A 15,413-nucleotide genomic window follows, 5' to 3' on the forward strand; every position below is an offset into this window, starting at 1 on the left:
CACTCTCGACTCTCCGTCATCTCTGGATAAGAGGTCTTGTTACAGTCTACCATTTAAATGCACCTTAAAAGGGGACATGTATCGGCAAACATTGAGGGTCATAGCAGTGAACAGGCATCTAAAGCTCACTTGCCACTTTCTGTGGCAGGCCGGAGCAACCACCCACTCTCTACCTGACAGCCTTTTACCCCAGAGGCTCTTCCAGGGGGTAATATGTTAAATGGGCAAGTCAATCAATGACTACATGAACATACAATCCGTTATCACGGTTGGCACTGCACCCGCCTAAATTTAAGGCCATTTTATGGTTAATTGTAACCAGAAGTGACATTTTTCAATTACATTCTACTTGTAATGTCTAAAACATATGACAAGGAAATAGTTGCATTGGGATCCACTTGCAACATGCATCTGCTGGCAAGACACAAAGCCATGCAGCAGACACGTTTCTAAGGCGTGACAAACTGTACGGCACGTGAAGATTACTAACACGGGCGGGTTTGCTGGTGCAGATGTTTAAGCTACTACCTTGCATAAGCAAAATAAAACATTACAAATACATTGATTTGTGAAAGACTAACTAATACATTCTCTGCCTGAGAGGCCCTCATTGTCAATATCAAAAAGGAAAAACATTCCTGTGTTAAATTACCAGGAGGGGATCAGATGGTGGTTAAAACAGATTTTGTCAGAGAGGAGGAGAAAGAAACGTGAGGGAAACCATGAAATACAAAGTGAAAAACATGAAGTAACTGTTACAAATAGCGAGATTAAGAGGGCAAAACTGTTGATGTGATGTGATGGAAAACGACCATAAACATCCGCCAGTTTGATTCAGATCACTAGCAGCCTAGTCCCCAAAAATGGTGCTAAAGATTAGTGTAGCGTACTTTATTTTATAACTGTAATTCCCTTCCATGGTATTAACAAGCAGTAATCAAGAATTATACCGTCTTAGATAGGATCCGGAGCCAACGTCATCACAATTTTTTAATATGAAAAACAGATTTCACAAGGGCATCCGTCACCATGTTTCTAATGTTAGAAATGCCTTCTAATGTAGGATGCATTACATTTCCTGCCCTCTAATCTCAGACCCAGAATTCCTCGTTATGGAGATATTCTCCTGAAGACAACTTATTCGCCCGAGTGGATGAAACTTTGAGGACAGGATTCTTATAATGTAGGTTTCCCTTCTACATGGTGTAAACCTTTCCAGACACTTTTTCATTATTATTCTTTTTTTCATATTAGTACTGCCTGCCGAGTTTGAGAAACACCCCGTTCAACAAGATTTGAGCTTGTAGCCATCAGACTTTAGATATGAATCTGAAGTCTGATTTGTGGGACTACTTGTCCTTTGACAGCCTCAATGATACCAGCTGCTCATTTTAAGTCATTAATCTTCATTTTGTCACAGAGTTTACATGTACACTTGTGCCTGTGGGGCCACAAATCAATTCCAGATCAAGCACAACAAACTCAGCAAAGTAAACTTGCTGTGTACCAAATATTTAATCTGGAACCTATATGAAACCCTTAATGGCTTTTTAGTTTATGGTGCTGACATGGGATGAAATGGAATTAATGCAATTTTAATGTGTGACATGCACACCCAGACACCATGATTCCTTTAGGGAAAGTGTTCCCCCTTACAAGCATAGTGAGGTGTTGGCACTTTCCCAATGTCGATCGATTGAGAAAAGGCAGATTACCCGAGGACAGCAAGCCAACTTATCTTGAAACATGTTAGTAAATACAATTGGGATTGATCTCATACTAGACACCAACTGCCAAGACGTCCATTGAAAAAAAGAGCCCACTATCAATGAGTGATCGTATAATTGAAGCGGGTATGTCTGTGTGATTTACGACTGATAGAAACAATCGTACATTCATAAGATGTATATGTATACATATATACCTCAGCCAAAGATCCATGTGACTCAACTCAAAGGAATAAAAAATCTGGCAATTTTAACAACAGCATCCAACAATCAATTTAAAATCCTGTTAAGAGGGGCGAGTGCTGGAGGCACGGCGTTTCTCTCAGCCTTGGTGTGTTTGAAGGGTAAAGAAAATAGGGTACTTACATTGCCCATATATTCGGACAGAAGGTCCTGGAGAGCTTGGCGGACAGAGTTGCACTCTGCTACGATACGCTCCCGGCGGTCATCACGCGTGCATGAGGAGTCGGCCATGAGAGCGGCCCCGCTGATGATGCTCTCCAGACGTTCCTCCAGGGAGGGGCGGAAGCGTTCCTCGCTGAAGGCCAGGGGGTCCACGATGATTTGTTTCTATAAAGATACAAGAGGAGGTGAATTACTCATGGGGTAGGCGGGGGGACGCTTGAGACACCACACATCTTTCCTCTCTCCAAGCACAGGGAGCATGAGTTCATCTGACCGAATATGACGGGACAGCTGTAAAGCCTAAGGGGAGAAGTTTTGACAGCTTTACTGCCTTCACTTTATGAGCCTCAAGCCCCAAACACGATACCTTGGTTTATAGTTTGATCAGAGGGCTCCTGGATCTGTCAAATGAGGACACTGTCAGCCAATTGAATACATTTAAATACATGGGAACAAATGGTTGAGGCATGTCCTTGCTTTCCAGGGACCGTGTTACCAAATCTGATAATTTGAAGGAAATGTTTCACAAGGTTCTTTGTTTTAAGTAAATCAACCTCTTAATGTATACTCGCACTATCAAAGTAAAGCATGGCGATTCCAAAATATTATACAAAATATTAAGTGCAGTTGATGACAACATGCCATCACTAACTGTATTCTGCAGTCTAAAAGTAATAGCAAATCATTTTAATAAAATGTATATCCAAACCTGAGAGAGAACTATATATCCTGCACAATCACCAGCAGTCTCTTAAAGAACCGTGGGCTAAAGAAAATATCATATAATGAGCTTTGTGAGGAATAAAGAACTTTTGTTGAAGAATAATTGGCCTAGAAAAGATGCAAGCACTGGTCTACATAAGTAGTTTATTTAGTAGTTATTATTTGAAATGTATGTGAAGCTTTCCTAATGGTGAACACCACTGAAATATATGTTCAAGTGCCAGAGCAGATAAATAATGAAGTGTCGTATGGTGAGGGAGCAAGAGATGGTGTCCCTCAAGAGATGAGCCCATGAATACATGGCTAGATAATACAGCTACTTTGGAGCCTCAGAGACGTGCTGAAACTTAAAGAGTAGGCTACTTTTCTAGATGACGAGCAGAGAGAACACTTGTTCATGTCCAATTTCGTGGGCCATGAATGACGTGCCGCAGAAGAATTGTGAGGGGTACAGTATCAAAACAACGCTGGCGGTGTGAAGAGGAGGAGAGCAATCTCCCCCTAGGACACCAAAAAAAACTCCACGCTTAAAAAAACATTTCTGCCGCCAAGATAATCAACAATTCAGTTTTTAGAAATCCGGTTTATTAGGCGGCCCACCTTCTATCGCAACCCACTACCAGCCCCCTCTATTTTATCTAATCTGACCTCCTCTGCTTGCGTGTCATATTGCCATGGCAACAGGCACTAGGGAGAGGAGAGGGAAAGAAAAAAGGAATGTGTGTGTGTGTGTGCGCGCGCGTGTGTGACTCATTGGTTAATTTTTGCCTTACACTTGAATTTGGGCAACTGAAAAGTGCTTTTATTTAAATTGCCTGCTAATGAATTAAAAACTTGCCGTATGACAAACTATGGCCTCTAATAAAGATGGAGATGCGCTCTTACCTTGTGTAATAAATTCAGATTCTAATTTATTTTTATTTTTATTATTTGTGCCTTTGCAGACCTGTGTCACAGTGACGGCTATAGTTATTGACTGTTGTCTTCCAGGCGTGCACAATGCACAGCCATCACTCTTCCAAGCCCCCCCCCCCCTCGACTTTAGAAACATTTAATGCTAATGTTGAAGAAATCTTTTGTCAAGGTACACATTATCTTAGGCACCTCGGGACCTCAAAAACCTTTTCAACACACCTTGATGCTCAGATACTCAGGAATGCCTTGCTTACCTGACATTTACTCATTGAGCCTTATCCCTAAACTCACAAGTACATTTTCTGTTGGCTTTCTAAAGAGCAAATACACAAAGTGGGCACTTTTAGGTAAGGCCCATTTATGCAAATTTAAACGAAGGCTGGTAAAGCAAATATCTGGGTTTTATCGCACATATCTTGTTTTCATAAAAAAAACGGAATTATAGACAAGAATCACTTATTCAAGTCCTGGGAACCATAGGCCGGGGGGTACATTTGTTTTCAGATTCATGGGTCATGTCTTTGTAAAGCTTTCCAAGTGACTTGGGCACATGTGAAGCATTGGTAATGTGCTTGATTAAATATTTTTAGAGCAGTTGAATTTATAAATCTTTAAAGGCACAAGCAGATTCACTACATGGTCCCTTTGTTAATGATTAACAGGACATGGTACAAACCCCACCCACCCCCTCGTATAGTTCAGCATGCAAATGTAAATGTTATGAGGATTTGAGACTACATGTAAAGTTACTTTTAGAGATCTCAAATGAATAGGGTAATTGTGAACGTGTTAAACCTACTCAATTGCAAACTTGAACTCATTCAGACCACGAAGGTCTCCGTTGATTAATTTTTTCTTAGTGAAACCATACATTTATCTTGTAAAAAAAAAAAAAAAGAAACAGCAAGACCAGGCTTTATTTTCACAATTAGAACCAGCACTTGCCTGTGATGAAGGAGTCCCCTTACGTCTCACAACATCAGAGAAAGCTGCTATAACTACGGAAGACAATAGTCAAGAGCAAATCAAGTATGTTAAGGATTAAATAGAGAGCTGCTTAATCTCAAGCCCTTAATCTCATCATTACTCATTAAGTTACTCAGGCCCCACATATTCTCTCGGACCTCTTGGACCTTGGAACGGTCCTCTTCCCATGGTCATTTCTAAAGCTAGTTGGGAATGGCCATTCTTTTGGTTGGGAATGACCATAGGAAGAGGACCTTTCCATTACAGAGATGGGGATCTTTCCATTACAGGGAAGGGGGCCGTTCCATTACATGGTAATGTATGGTCATTCCCAATGCTAGTTGTCAAAAGAAAAAAGGGTGAATTTGACACGTCGGATGTGACATGTTTGGCGCAATCATTGACAAAACAAACTGCCAAACATGCACTTGGGTTTATCCTTCAAGATATTATATTAGGAGCATAGCCAAAACAATTTTTGGAAATTATGATCCAAGTTTTAATGACTGATATAAAAAAGGCAGCTGAAGAAATTTCCCTAACTTATAAATATCACATGTATGCAATATAATTTAAAAATGATAATGGTCTTTTACATTTCCCAAAGGTCAATGACATTGCATTTCCTTGCATACTTTTATTGAGTTTAAGGCCAGCAGGTCAAACATAACCTGCTGTAGTAGTAGTTGACTTAAAAGTCAACTACTCGAGTGGCCCAGAGTGTTCACCAAACATACTTTTAACCTTAGCATACTTACTTGTTATATGACTTGTAATTTTAAAGATAGATAAATTATATATAAAGGATAATGTATAGAACACCGGTCATTATCAGAAAATAAGCCCTGACAGGGCGAACCGGACACCGGCGCGAAGCGGAGGCATCTTGCTTCCCCCTGAGGGGCTTATTTTAGATAATGACTGGCGACGTTCTATACATTATCCTGCTTATTACACTGCTACTTGCCAAAACGAAAAAAAACTATTTACAAATACCATACGTAGTGTTGATCAGCAGAGAAATATTCAAGTTGACGTTGCTTAGCAACCAAATCTGCTGGAGTTGATAAGTTACCGGAATTCTTGAGGAGTGATATGAAAGACGTGAAAAAATCCACTTTCCTTGACAGCGTCAAGGAAAGGTCATAATATGCTTAGCAACGGTTATTATTGAAAAATAATTCACCAACGGAAGTCGGGAAGGCCCATGCAAGTGAACGGAGCATTCCACAGCATTGAGAATAGCCGTGTAATAAGCATAAATATGTTTCACTAAATAAATATTTTTGATTAATTTCTTTAGTATTTACATCAAATGACAAAATAAACCCCAAACATTGAGATATGTCAGCATCTTTGACTTGTACATAGATTCATGTTAATAAATCTTGGTGGACTACCTGGTGGACAGTCTGCACAATGTTGATTTGTAACCTTTACAGACGCTTTCTTACAGTTTTCTGCTGGTGGTCGAGTTTGTATTCACCAATTAGGCGCTTACAGATCCCTGCCTCCAGAAAAATGATTGGTTGAGAAGCAAAAGAAAGTGAAACATTGCATTCACCTAGATTTGAGCATGTCTGTCCTCAGACATTCAATATTAGCTACATCCTGAATTGTGAGACTAGTACACATACAATTTCTTAAATATATATTTTAGGATTAAGTTAAATTAAGTTAGTTTTCTATATGGTTACATGAACAATTTCCTATTCATCAACTGAATCCAGTGACCAATGAATCCCACAGAATGTCCTATACGGTCAAAAGTAGAACTTTGTCTTTTTCTTATGAGAATTATTATAACAATTTAAATGCTAATAATACAAACTTGATATCATATGATCTAACTAGAGTTCTCAGAAGAAGCAGGAGAAGTTCAGGAACAACCCTCCCTAGTATAGGTCATGTCTGGGCTGCTGCCTACAATCATACTATGCCCTTAGCATTTCAGTTCAAAGAAAATCTACTCTCAAAAAAAAGATGCTGCTTGCCAGGTCAAATATTTATGATCTTTAAACAATGCAATGAAAACTTAAAAAGCCAACTCAAACATGCAACATATTTAATGAAACATACATTTTTAATAAGAAAGCTTGAGAAGGGACCAAAAGGTTATGGTGAATCTCTTGTACTTCAAGTTCACAAGAGGTGCCTTAACAATAAGAAGTACGTATTGTGTGGTTTTGATACCCTGGAAAAAAAAATAAACCATATATTTCAAGGGCCTTCTCCCAAAAGGTGCTTCCGCTAGTCAAGTTTTAGGTGAATCATTTAATTATCAAGGTGGACATGCAGTCTGAAGGAAAGTCTTTTCAGATAAGGCCAAACAAAAACATAAAGCATAAACCACGCGTGGACTTACATCAAAGTTGTTGAGGGCGTAGGCAAGCTCTCCTCCCCCTACTGGGTGGAGGGCAGAGTCCTCGGTGGCGGTGGCCTGGGCGGCGTTGGAGATGCCGGACACCGCCGACTGCAGCTGCTTGTAGATTAGGTCACGGTTGGCCTTGTAGGCCGCCACGTCAGGGTGCTGCAGGCAGGCACGGGACGCCGTGTACAGCATGGGGATGTTCCTCTGCAGGACGCCGCGGGCCGCTGCCATTTGGTCCTTGTGATGAACGTCCTTTAGCTCCTGTCGGCGAGGGAAAAAATAGAAGGTGTGAGGGGCGGCCGGGGACAGACGGGGTCACCGGGGTCAGGAGAAGACGCTAAAACGATTTGAAGCTTTTGAAGGGAAGAGGGCAAATGGAAGTAAGGCCCGGTGCGTCGAGTTCCCCAATGTGTGTACAGTGAGGAATATAATTCTTTGGATTGTAAATAGGCCTGTTACGCCCTCGTGGAGACACTTAAGTGTGACAAAGCTTGCTCTGGGTGACCCAGATTTGTTTCTGTCCCCTGCGGTAACGCAACACAGTCATAATCAGGTCATTACATTGTGCCTTTGCGATTTAATGGATTGCTATTCAGGACACATTTTTTGTATTGTACACTTTTTTTTATACACGAGCACAAGCAATGTTATCACCAGAAAACCTGCACAGACAAAATTAAAGAGTTGCCACTTTGGAAACACCCTTTCTATTCTTTCTCCTGCAAAGAGCATCTACTGAAAAATATATTTGAAACCCTTCACTTCGCATTACTCTACTGTGCAACATTTCAGTCATAAAAATGTTTAACCATAATTGCAATTAAAAGGAAATTCAATTTGTAAACAGTCAATTATTTTGTAAGATTATATGGACATGAAAATGCACTTTTACACATTGAAACTATACTGAATGCATTTGTGTTGGGAAAACATGACCTTTCTAGATAACTAATTCAAATAAATCTGAATAGGGATGAACCCATCATAATCTGAATGGGGCCCGAGGTTACTGGGGCCCCACATATCCTCTCCATCATAGCCATTACCTAAAATGCAAATGTACATCTTGACAGTTGCAGTTGGTTATTCGCTGCACGTTTTTATCCACTATCAGCAATGTATTAAATGAGAACTCTGGCGATTTTTAACCCCATTATTGTTTTCCTGAGGGTCACCCCATGTTGAGGGAAGCTAAAAACCGAAAATTGATTCGACCAAGCCCGAGATCTGCACTGGCTGCCGGCGCTATGGAATAGCTATAACGCTAACCTATGGGGGCAAGCTCTTTATCCGCTTTTGGGGCTTCTAAACACATTCTGAAAAGCATTCCAAGACATGTAACACGAGTTGGTTCCTTACGAGACACCACTGTGCTCGTTTAACTCAAATAGTGTGGCGAAACAGCATAAACTTTGCGTTATTGCATGTAAACACTCACCGCAGATTACGGATTATAGCAGAACGGATACACTCACAGCCACTAGCTACAGTGGCAGTGCATCCTCGCGCTTCTATCTGTGCCATCGGCTAGTAAAGGCTTTCTGGATATGTCCACAGGGTAATCTGCGGTGAGTGTTTACATGCAATAACGCAAAGTTTATACTGTTTCGCCACACTATGAGTTAAACAAGCACGGTGGTGTCTCCCACTAACGCTAAATTAAAGGTCTTATCGTAACCCTAAAAGTACACATCATACAATCAATTACAATACATGAGTTCATAACTGCACGCGGATATAGAAAATGTTTTTTTTATTATTATTATTATTATTATACCTTTCCTGCTGTCAGCTCCCAGACCGTAGTCGAGGAGCACAGCGTCAATGTTCTCTTGGGGGTACCACCCTTCACTTTGACCAGGAGTGGGACTGCTTATAGGTCGGAATATGGTCGGAATGAAGCGGCCGCCGATGATTGACAGGCTGGGTATTTTATTCTTAGTTTCACTAACATTACAATACACGTTTGCACAGACACAACCGGACTCGTTCATTACTTCACTAAACTGACACACGCTACCACTCGCTCGCTCGTCCACTCACTCAGCCATTCTCACGCACACACATACGCTACTAAACTCATGCTCCAATCTTTCATCGATTGATGCAGATGTTGTGGATGCAACGGAATATATGATGCATCGCCGCAGCAACATTTAAGATGATCATGATGAGTTCTGCCCATTCTGCCTCGGTTGCCGTCTGCGGTCAGACCAAAACACACCTGAGTGACGGGCCGCCAGATAGTTTGTTGTTGCTTTTAAGTTGCCGTGAACCGGAAGTGGCTCTAGTACCACTTGTTGAAACCTAGCGTAAGCGGAGTCAGCCAGGTCTCCGACCATTATTTCAATCTGATCCGATGTATGTATACTCAGACAAGTGACAGCCCCCCCGTCGAGTGGCAACATCGTTATATGGCTTAATCCATGATTAGTCTATCTGGTCCGACCATGTAACCGCAGTCATTGACACCTTGTTGTGAGTAAACTTCCCCACTCTTAAATCCTCATGTAATCAGACAAGCTACAACCAAAGCGTTATCCAAAGTAGACTAAATATATGGGCAAGAAATCAAATTAAACAATGTTGATTTTAGTGTGAACAAACATTCTGTTGGAACACAATATTGAAACTAGGACATGATATAAAAAGGAGAAGAATGGATATTGCAGGCTACAGTTCAGTGGAACAAGAAAACATGGCACAGTTTAGCTATTCAATTTCAAGAAGCTGAACAGCTCTTTTTTTCCAGTGTCAACAGTGCCTTAGTGAATGTTTTTAAAACCAGATGAGTTCACAATTTCCCATTATCCACTTTGTGCTGAGAAAATAAGATTAAAAGTAACCCAATATAAATATTTATACCAAACACCACACATTAACAATCCCATTAGCAACCAAGTCTTAAACATAGCAGTCACAATTTATTCATTTGTATATGCATTTTATTCAAACAGCCGAGTGGGCCATATATTCTAGAGCGGCTTTTGACAATAACGGCTTAGCTTTGGAAAGGACCATAGTATTTCAACAGCTAACTAAAACTTTTAAAATGTTAAACCACGTTCATTTCATAAACCTTACTATGCACAATGTCCGTGTACACGCTACCCTCCCGTCTCTGGCACTACTTTGTGTACATCATTTACTAAGTGAAAGCATTTCCAAAGCCCAGACAAAATGTGATATACATTCCCTTTATCCAATATTTAATATTAAACTTCTGTTGAATATTTTATGCAAGGCCCTTAGAGGCCCAACTATATAATAGCTCTAATGCAGTCTCCATAAATGGGTGCAGTCCCCACTGGAACATGGTATTTCTATTCTCACTGTTGAGAATAAAAAGGTCTTTATTTCTAACCGAACACCATATTGCTGATAAGCAGCAAGAATGGCAATTAGTAGGGGAAATACAATGCATAAGAGTAGGGTTGAATGCATTATTTTTGTAAACTCTGAAACTATTATGATCTGGCAGACAACAAAGCTTTTGAACAATTCCTTTAAAAAAAAAAAAAAAAAGTCATCATTAATTAGACGTATATATTTTTCACTTAGTTGCTAGTACCCAAGCAAGGAGACTTGAGCAACAACCACTTATACGAAGCTCTTATATTGAATCAGTGAGTAAGACTCAAAAGATTGTATATTCTTAGACACCTTGATTCTGTTACAATCTTCACAATAATGAGAAAGGTAAACAGTAAATCTAATTCAAGTCTCAGCACTAATTACCCCCTCTTTTATATTAGACAGTTACAAAAACCGAGGCATAAAAATCTGCATCTGTACAGGGAGGCGATGCTTATCCCATTATGCAGTTGCTTCATTTGGAAATATAATCATGAAATATACTTCACTCATGACTAACGCTCACAAAAAAAGAAAACTGCAATGGGTTTTGATCTCCACGACAATGGGTTTTGTCAGCCATGCTCATTCAGCCTGTGTATCCTGTCCCTGCACCATTTCCCTTGCCCCTCCTCCCTACCTTGAGGTAATAAGGAGATTGTTCATGCTTACAACATCTAATCTTTTAACCAAAGCATGGGCACACTATCCATTGCTTGCCGTTTCCCCCAGGGCTCTGACTGGGTGTGTGCAATACAAACTGCAGGTGATAACGCGAGGAGGCTACCTGATGAGTCCTAGCCATGCAAAGGCGTCCTCGTGCGCGCTTCAGAGCATAAATTATGAAATATAACAAGCATTTTTGATTCCATTCTTCCTAACTTTACCTGCTGTCTCTTGGCGGCCATGATGTTGAGCTTGTCCACCTCTGGTTTCAGGGCCTTGTACTGGATGCCCAGGTCCTGCTCAGTTCCGGCATTACGTACCTTCATCAGGTTCTCCTCAACCTAAAACAAGAACCACAAGGTTATTGAACAAGTCTTCTTTGTCCACCAGAAAATTCATCCTCTTTCACATTGTGCTTTCACACAAAATTAAGAATCAAAGTTTTTTTGCATTTAAAATATGTTTTCATAAAATATTCCAACACTCCACACGGTGATAGTGCCAGTCTACATGCCACTTCATTTTGAGCATGTGAAAGTCATCTGGACATTAGCCAGATCAGGACCAGTGGCATGTGTTCTTGTTCCACTTGCTGACAGATGGAAGATAATGAAGTAGGCTGCTTTATAAAAAGAATTATGATAAGATAAAGGACTGGGCTCCGTGCTATGACTTGGGCATAGAAGGAAGTGCTTCAATTCAGCTACGTGAGCAATTGGAGAACCACACAAACAACAAACACAGTAATGTTGTTTTCACCAAATATATAGTATATAGCATGTACACAATCAATCAACTGTATACATTTTGGGGATAGGTTTTCCTTTGCATTTATTAATCAAATAAATTAGTCATCTGTGTGAGTCATTGATTTGCAACCCTAACCCTAGCAACTGATCTGAAGCCAGTAATGACTGAATGATATGATAAGTTATATATAAAACATTTAGGATAAAGGTAATTAACATGGATAGTGTTCCATGTCGTTCTTAATGCATGACAAAATAAACAAATTATGCCGTTCTGTTCTTAGATAGAACATTTTTGTATGGTTCTAATTAGACAATTTAACAATTAATAACAGCTTTGTGTGCTAGTTTTTAGCAATGAGCCAAAATAACACTTAAATTAAAAATCCCTTTTTTACAATAATCAACACTCAATGAAATGAAAATTGCACTAAGATGAACATTGTATTCGGATGTCAGTTTACAAATGTCCTTTTAAATTCCAAAGAAATCTGATCTCTCGTCATGTATTATCTTCTAAATAAATGCATAGCATGATTTAGAGTAGTGGTGGTCATCAAAATTTGTTTCAGTAAGCAGAAGAAACACCGCATTTATAGCTTTAAATTGCGTCAGCCTGCATTCCTCCCATTAGAGTATAGCAGTTTATCATGCTGGTTCTTTCAAACACCTACACATTCCTTTTCAAACATCTACCACTCATGCTGAGGATCTAAATGGACCGGATGTATTGGTGCCCTCTCAAAACCCAGTGATCAAAGTAGCTCATTATTTTAAAACGTCAATGCTCAAAAAAAAATCATTGTTGTATATTTTGCCATTTCGACAAGGACAGACCACGGCCATGGAGAGAACCATGGCCGAGACTTGCAGCAAAGTGGAAGCCTGTGCTACCGGAAGTATGGATGGTTTACCAGTTTGAGTTGCAGAAGCAGTTTGTAGACATCAGACATGTCGGCCAGCACCAGCAGGTGAGTGACAGCTGAAAGGAGGGCCCGTGCGGCACGGACCATGTTGCCCCTCTTCATTGAAGAACAGGGGTCCTCTGCAAACTCTCCAGAGGCCAACTTCATCGACTCCCCTGGGGATGACAAACAGGAAAACGCATCTAAGATTTGGTTTGTTCAGTAGAAATGACGTTCCCAGGTCAACGGTTAGGAGCTGGAATTTGCATCAAATATTGGCACAGAATTTTGCGATTCAGAACTGATTGTATTATAACTGCGAAATTCATTGCGCCGGTAAAAAAACAGAAAAGGTGTTTCCCGCTGCTTCAAACAAAACATTATGTAAGAGGTGCCCAGACTAGGATCACTATTATGACCCGGAACCCTGCGAGAGTCTCGAGGGGCACGCAGAGCTCTGTCGAACGGCTGTGTTGGCAAAATAAAGAAAAGGAATCATTCAGAAGAGGATGCTGGAGCTTGTTACAAATTACTCATTCTCCTTGCATAGTGCCCTCCACAGGTTTGTCTCGCCCGAGGAAAAATTACCCAATACCCATCAAAGACGCCTGCATCCAGTCAAATATCCGCAGGTGCCCTGCAGTCTCAGCCATAACAATTCTGTGTGTGCTAGTGTGCTGTGTGCTGTGTGTGAAAGTCTCCATTTAGCCCACTGTGCCGTGCGGGAAGGAAATGGCTATCTAGGGGAGAGAACATATCCATTAAAAAGCGGTCACAATATCATTGAGCGGACATTGTTCTACTCAAAAATACGGCAATCTATTTTAACCCAAAAACACTTCAAATAAAACGCAGGAAGAATGAAATATGTCTTGATGTTTTCGTCGGTGTTCATTACGTGTGCTTTTACATGCCAAGTTATGACTAAGTTATGACACTCCAAATGAGGAAATGTTGACTTCCACCACTTGTCAGCTGTGGAAGGTTCAACATTTCAACTTGTAACACGTTTTAACTCTGCCTCGTACAAAGCCTTTGCCACACACAGTAGGGCTTTGACTCCGAACTTTGTTATTCAAATATAATTTGAATATTATTTTTTTTAAATAATATTCAAACTAATATTAGGCAGCCCTTAATATTCGAACCTTTTATGGGCATTATTTTTTGTAAATGGGATGTAGACCGACTCATTTCACGGATTCCTGTGAGACCAGGTTGCCTTAATTACATCTGTCGCATATTTAAGGTGAAAACTAAATGTCAACGGAAAGAGGCGGTGGTTGCAAAAAGTATTGCGATCGCTTATTAAGTTCACTTGTTGCTTATAATGGTTTATTCGTTTCCCAGTATCATTTCCTTAATGATACTGGTTTTGTTAAATTTTGAATTGTAAAATAAATAAAATCATTCGTAGCAAAGAACATTTTAAAACATGCAAAATGTTAAGGTAGAACTTAAAGAGGTTACGAATACAGGCGCTTTTGCGCATGCAAGGCTATGTGCGCAAACTTTTTATGAGATAGAGAGACCCCCTTAAAGATGAAAAGATAATTCGAACCCTTCGCCAGCAATTTAGCCTATTATCGAGTTCACTCACTGTGTGCATAATGCTTTACAACATTTCCACCCTCTCCATCAATCAACATATTTTTAGGCTCTAGTGAATTATGCTATTGCTTTTATAAATAAATAAACAGTTAAAGTTAGGCACGGCGTGATATGGAACTCTCCAAACTGATTGGACGTCATAGCAGTTATGTATATGCCCATTATACAACAATTAGAACCAATCAGATCGCTTGATTTAAACCACCTGTTTTATAATAATACATATTTGAATAATAATATTAATAAACAAACAAACTTTGAATATGATTTTTGGGGAAAAGTCAAAGCCCTAGCACACTGACACATTCTCACAGCCTGGAAATCCAGACCCACATCTAGAAAGCATAACGACCATAACCATATTGAATAACGACCGCTTACATGCTGCCCCACACCATATCCAGTTTATTTACAAATGAGTTTGAATACACCAGGATTAAATGCCAATTTATGTTAATTGTCTATAAGAGTTCCTGTACATTATTGAAATACATAATCTATTCGCTAAAACAAATTATTTAGACATGGGTCAATTACAAGCTGCGGAAATAATTTTCTTTCTACTTCCTTTTCCCCTTTTAAAAGTGATCAGACAGCTATGTCACATGTTCACATAACAATGTTTTACTAAGTAGTACTGATATTGATTAAAGAATAACTTATTTGGTGTCTTCTTAGACTTAAAGGGAGCATTAAAGTGAGTGAATATTCTAATCGTATAAAACTGCATTACATTAAAGTGATCCAATTCTCTAAATCGTAATAAATTGAAACAGTTCAAGCTGGAAGAAATGAATAATGAATGCCTCCTGGGTGACCATAACAGTATATGCATTACTAATGAGGTTTTATTTTTTCCTAGAGATATCTAATGCTCAAAACCAAAATATTGTTGCAATGGGTCACAAAGTGATTCACTTATATGGGGGGGGTGGGGTGATATTGCCACAATATTATGGCAAGCTCACGGTGCACAGCGTTCATGCATGCAGATTACTTGCTGATTTGCATGCATTGGCTC

The 15,413-nt window shown here is 39.8% G+C and overlaps 1 protein-coding gene across 1 annotated transcript in view; it reads right to left on the minus strand.

Moving 5' to 3' along the window:
- ctnna1 (catenin (cadherin-associated protein), alpha 1) overlaps positions 1-15,413 on the minus strand; it is an 81,403-nt gene that overhangs the window by 59,046 nt on the left and 6,944 nt on the right. Inside the window, exons 4-7 of the mRNA XM_084469892.1 lie at positions 12,791-12,957; positions 11,349-11,468; positions 7,102-7,368; positions 2,094-2,297 (exon numbers count right to left, since the gene is read on the minus strand). Coding sequence (XP_084326018.1) covers positions 2,094-2,297; positions 7,102-7,368; positions 11,349-11,468; positions 12,791-12,957 — 758 coding nt within the window. The remainder of the gene's footprint in view (positions 1-2,093; positions 2,298-7,101; positions 7,369-11,348; positions 11,469-12,790; positions 12,958-15,413) is intronic.

The sequence above is a fragment of the Micromesistius poutassou genome (genome assembly GCF_964030765.1).
Source record: "Micromesistius poutassou genome assembly, chromosome: 6".
Classification (NCBI taxonomy): Eukaryota; Metazoa; Chordata; class Actinopteri; order Gadiformes; family Gadidae; genus Micromesistius; species Micromesistius poutassou.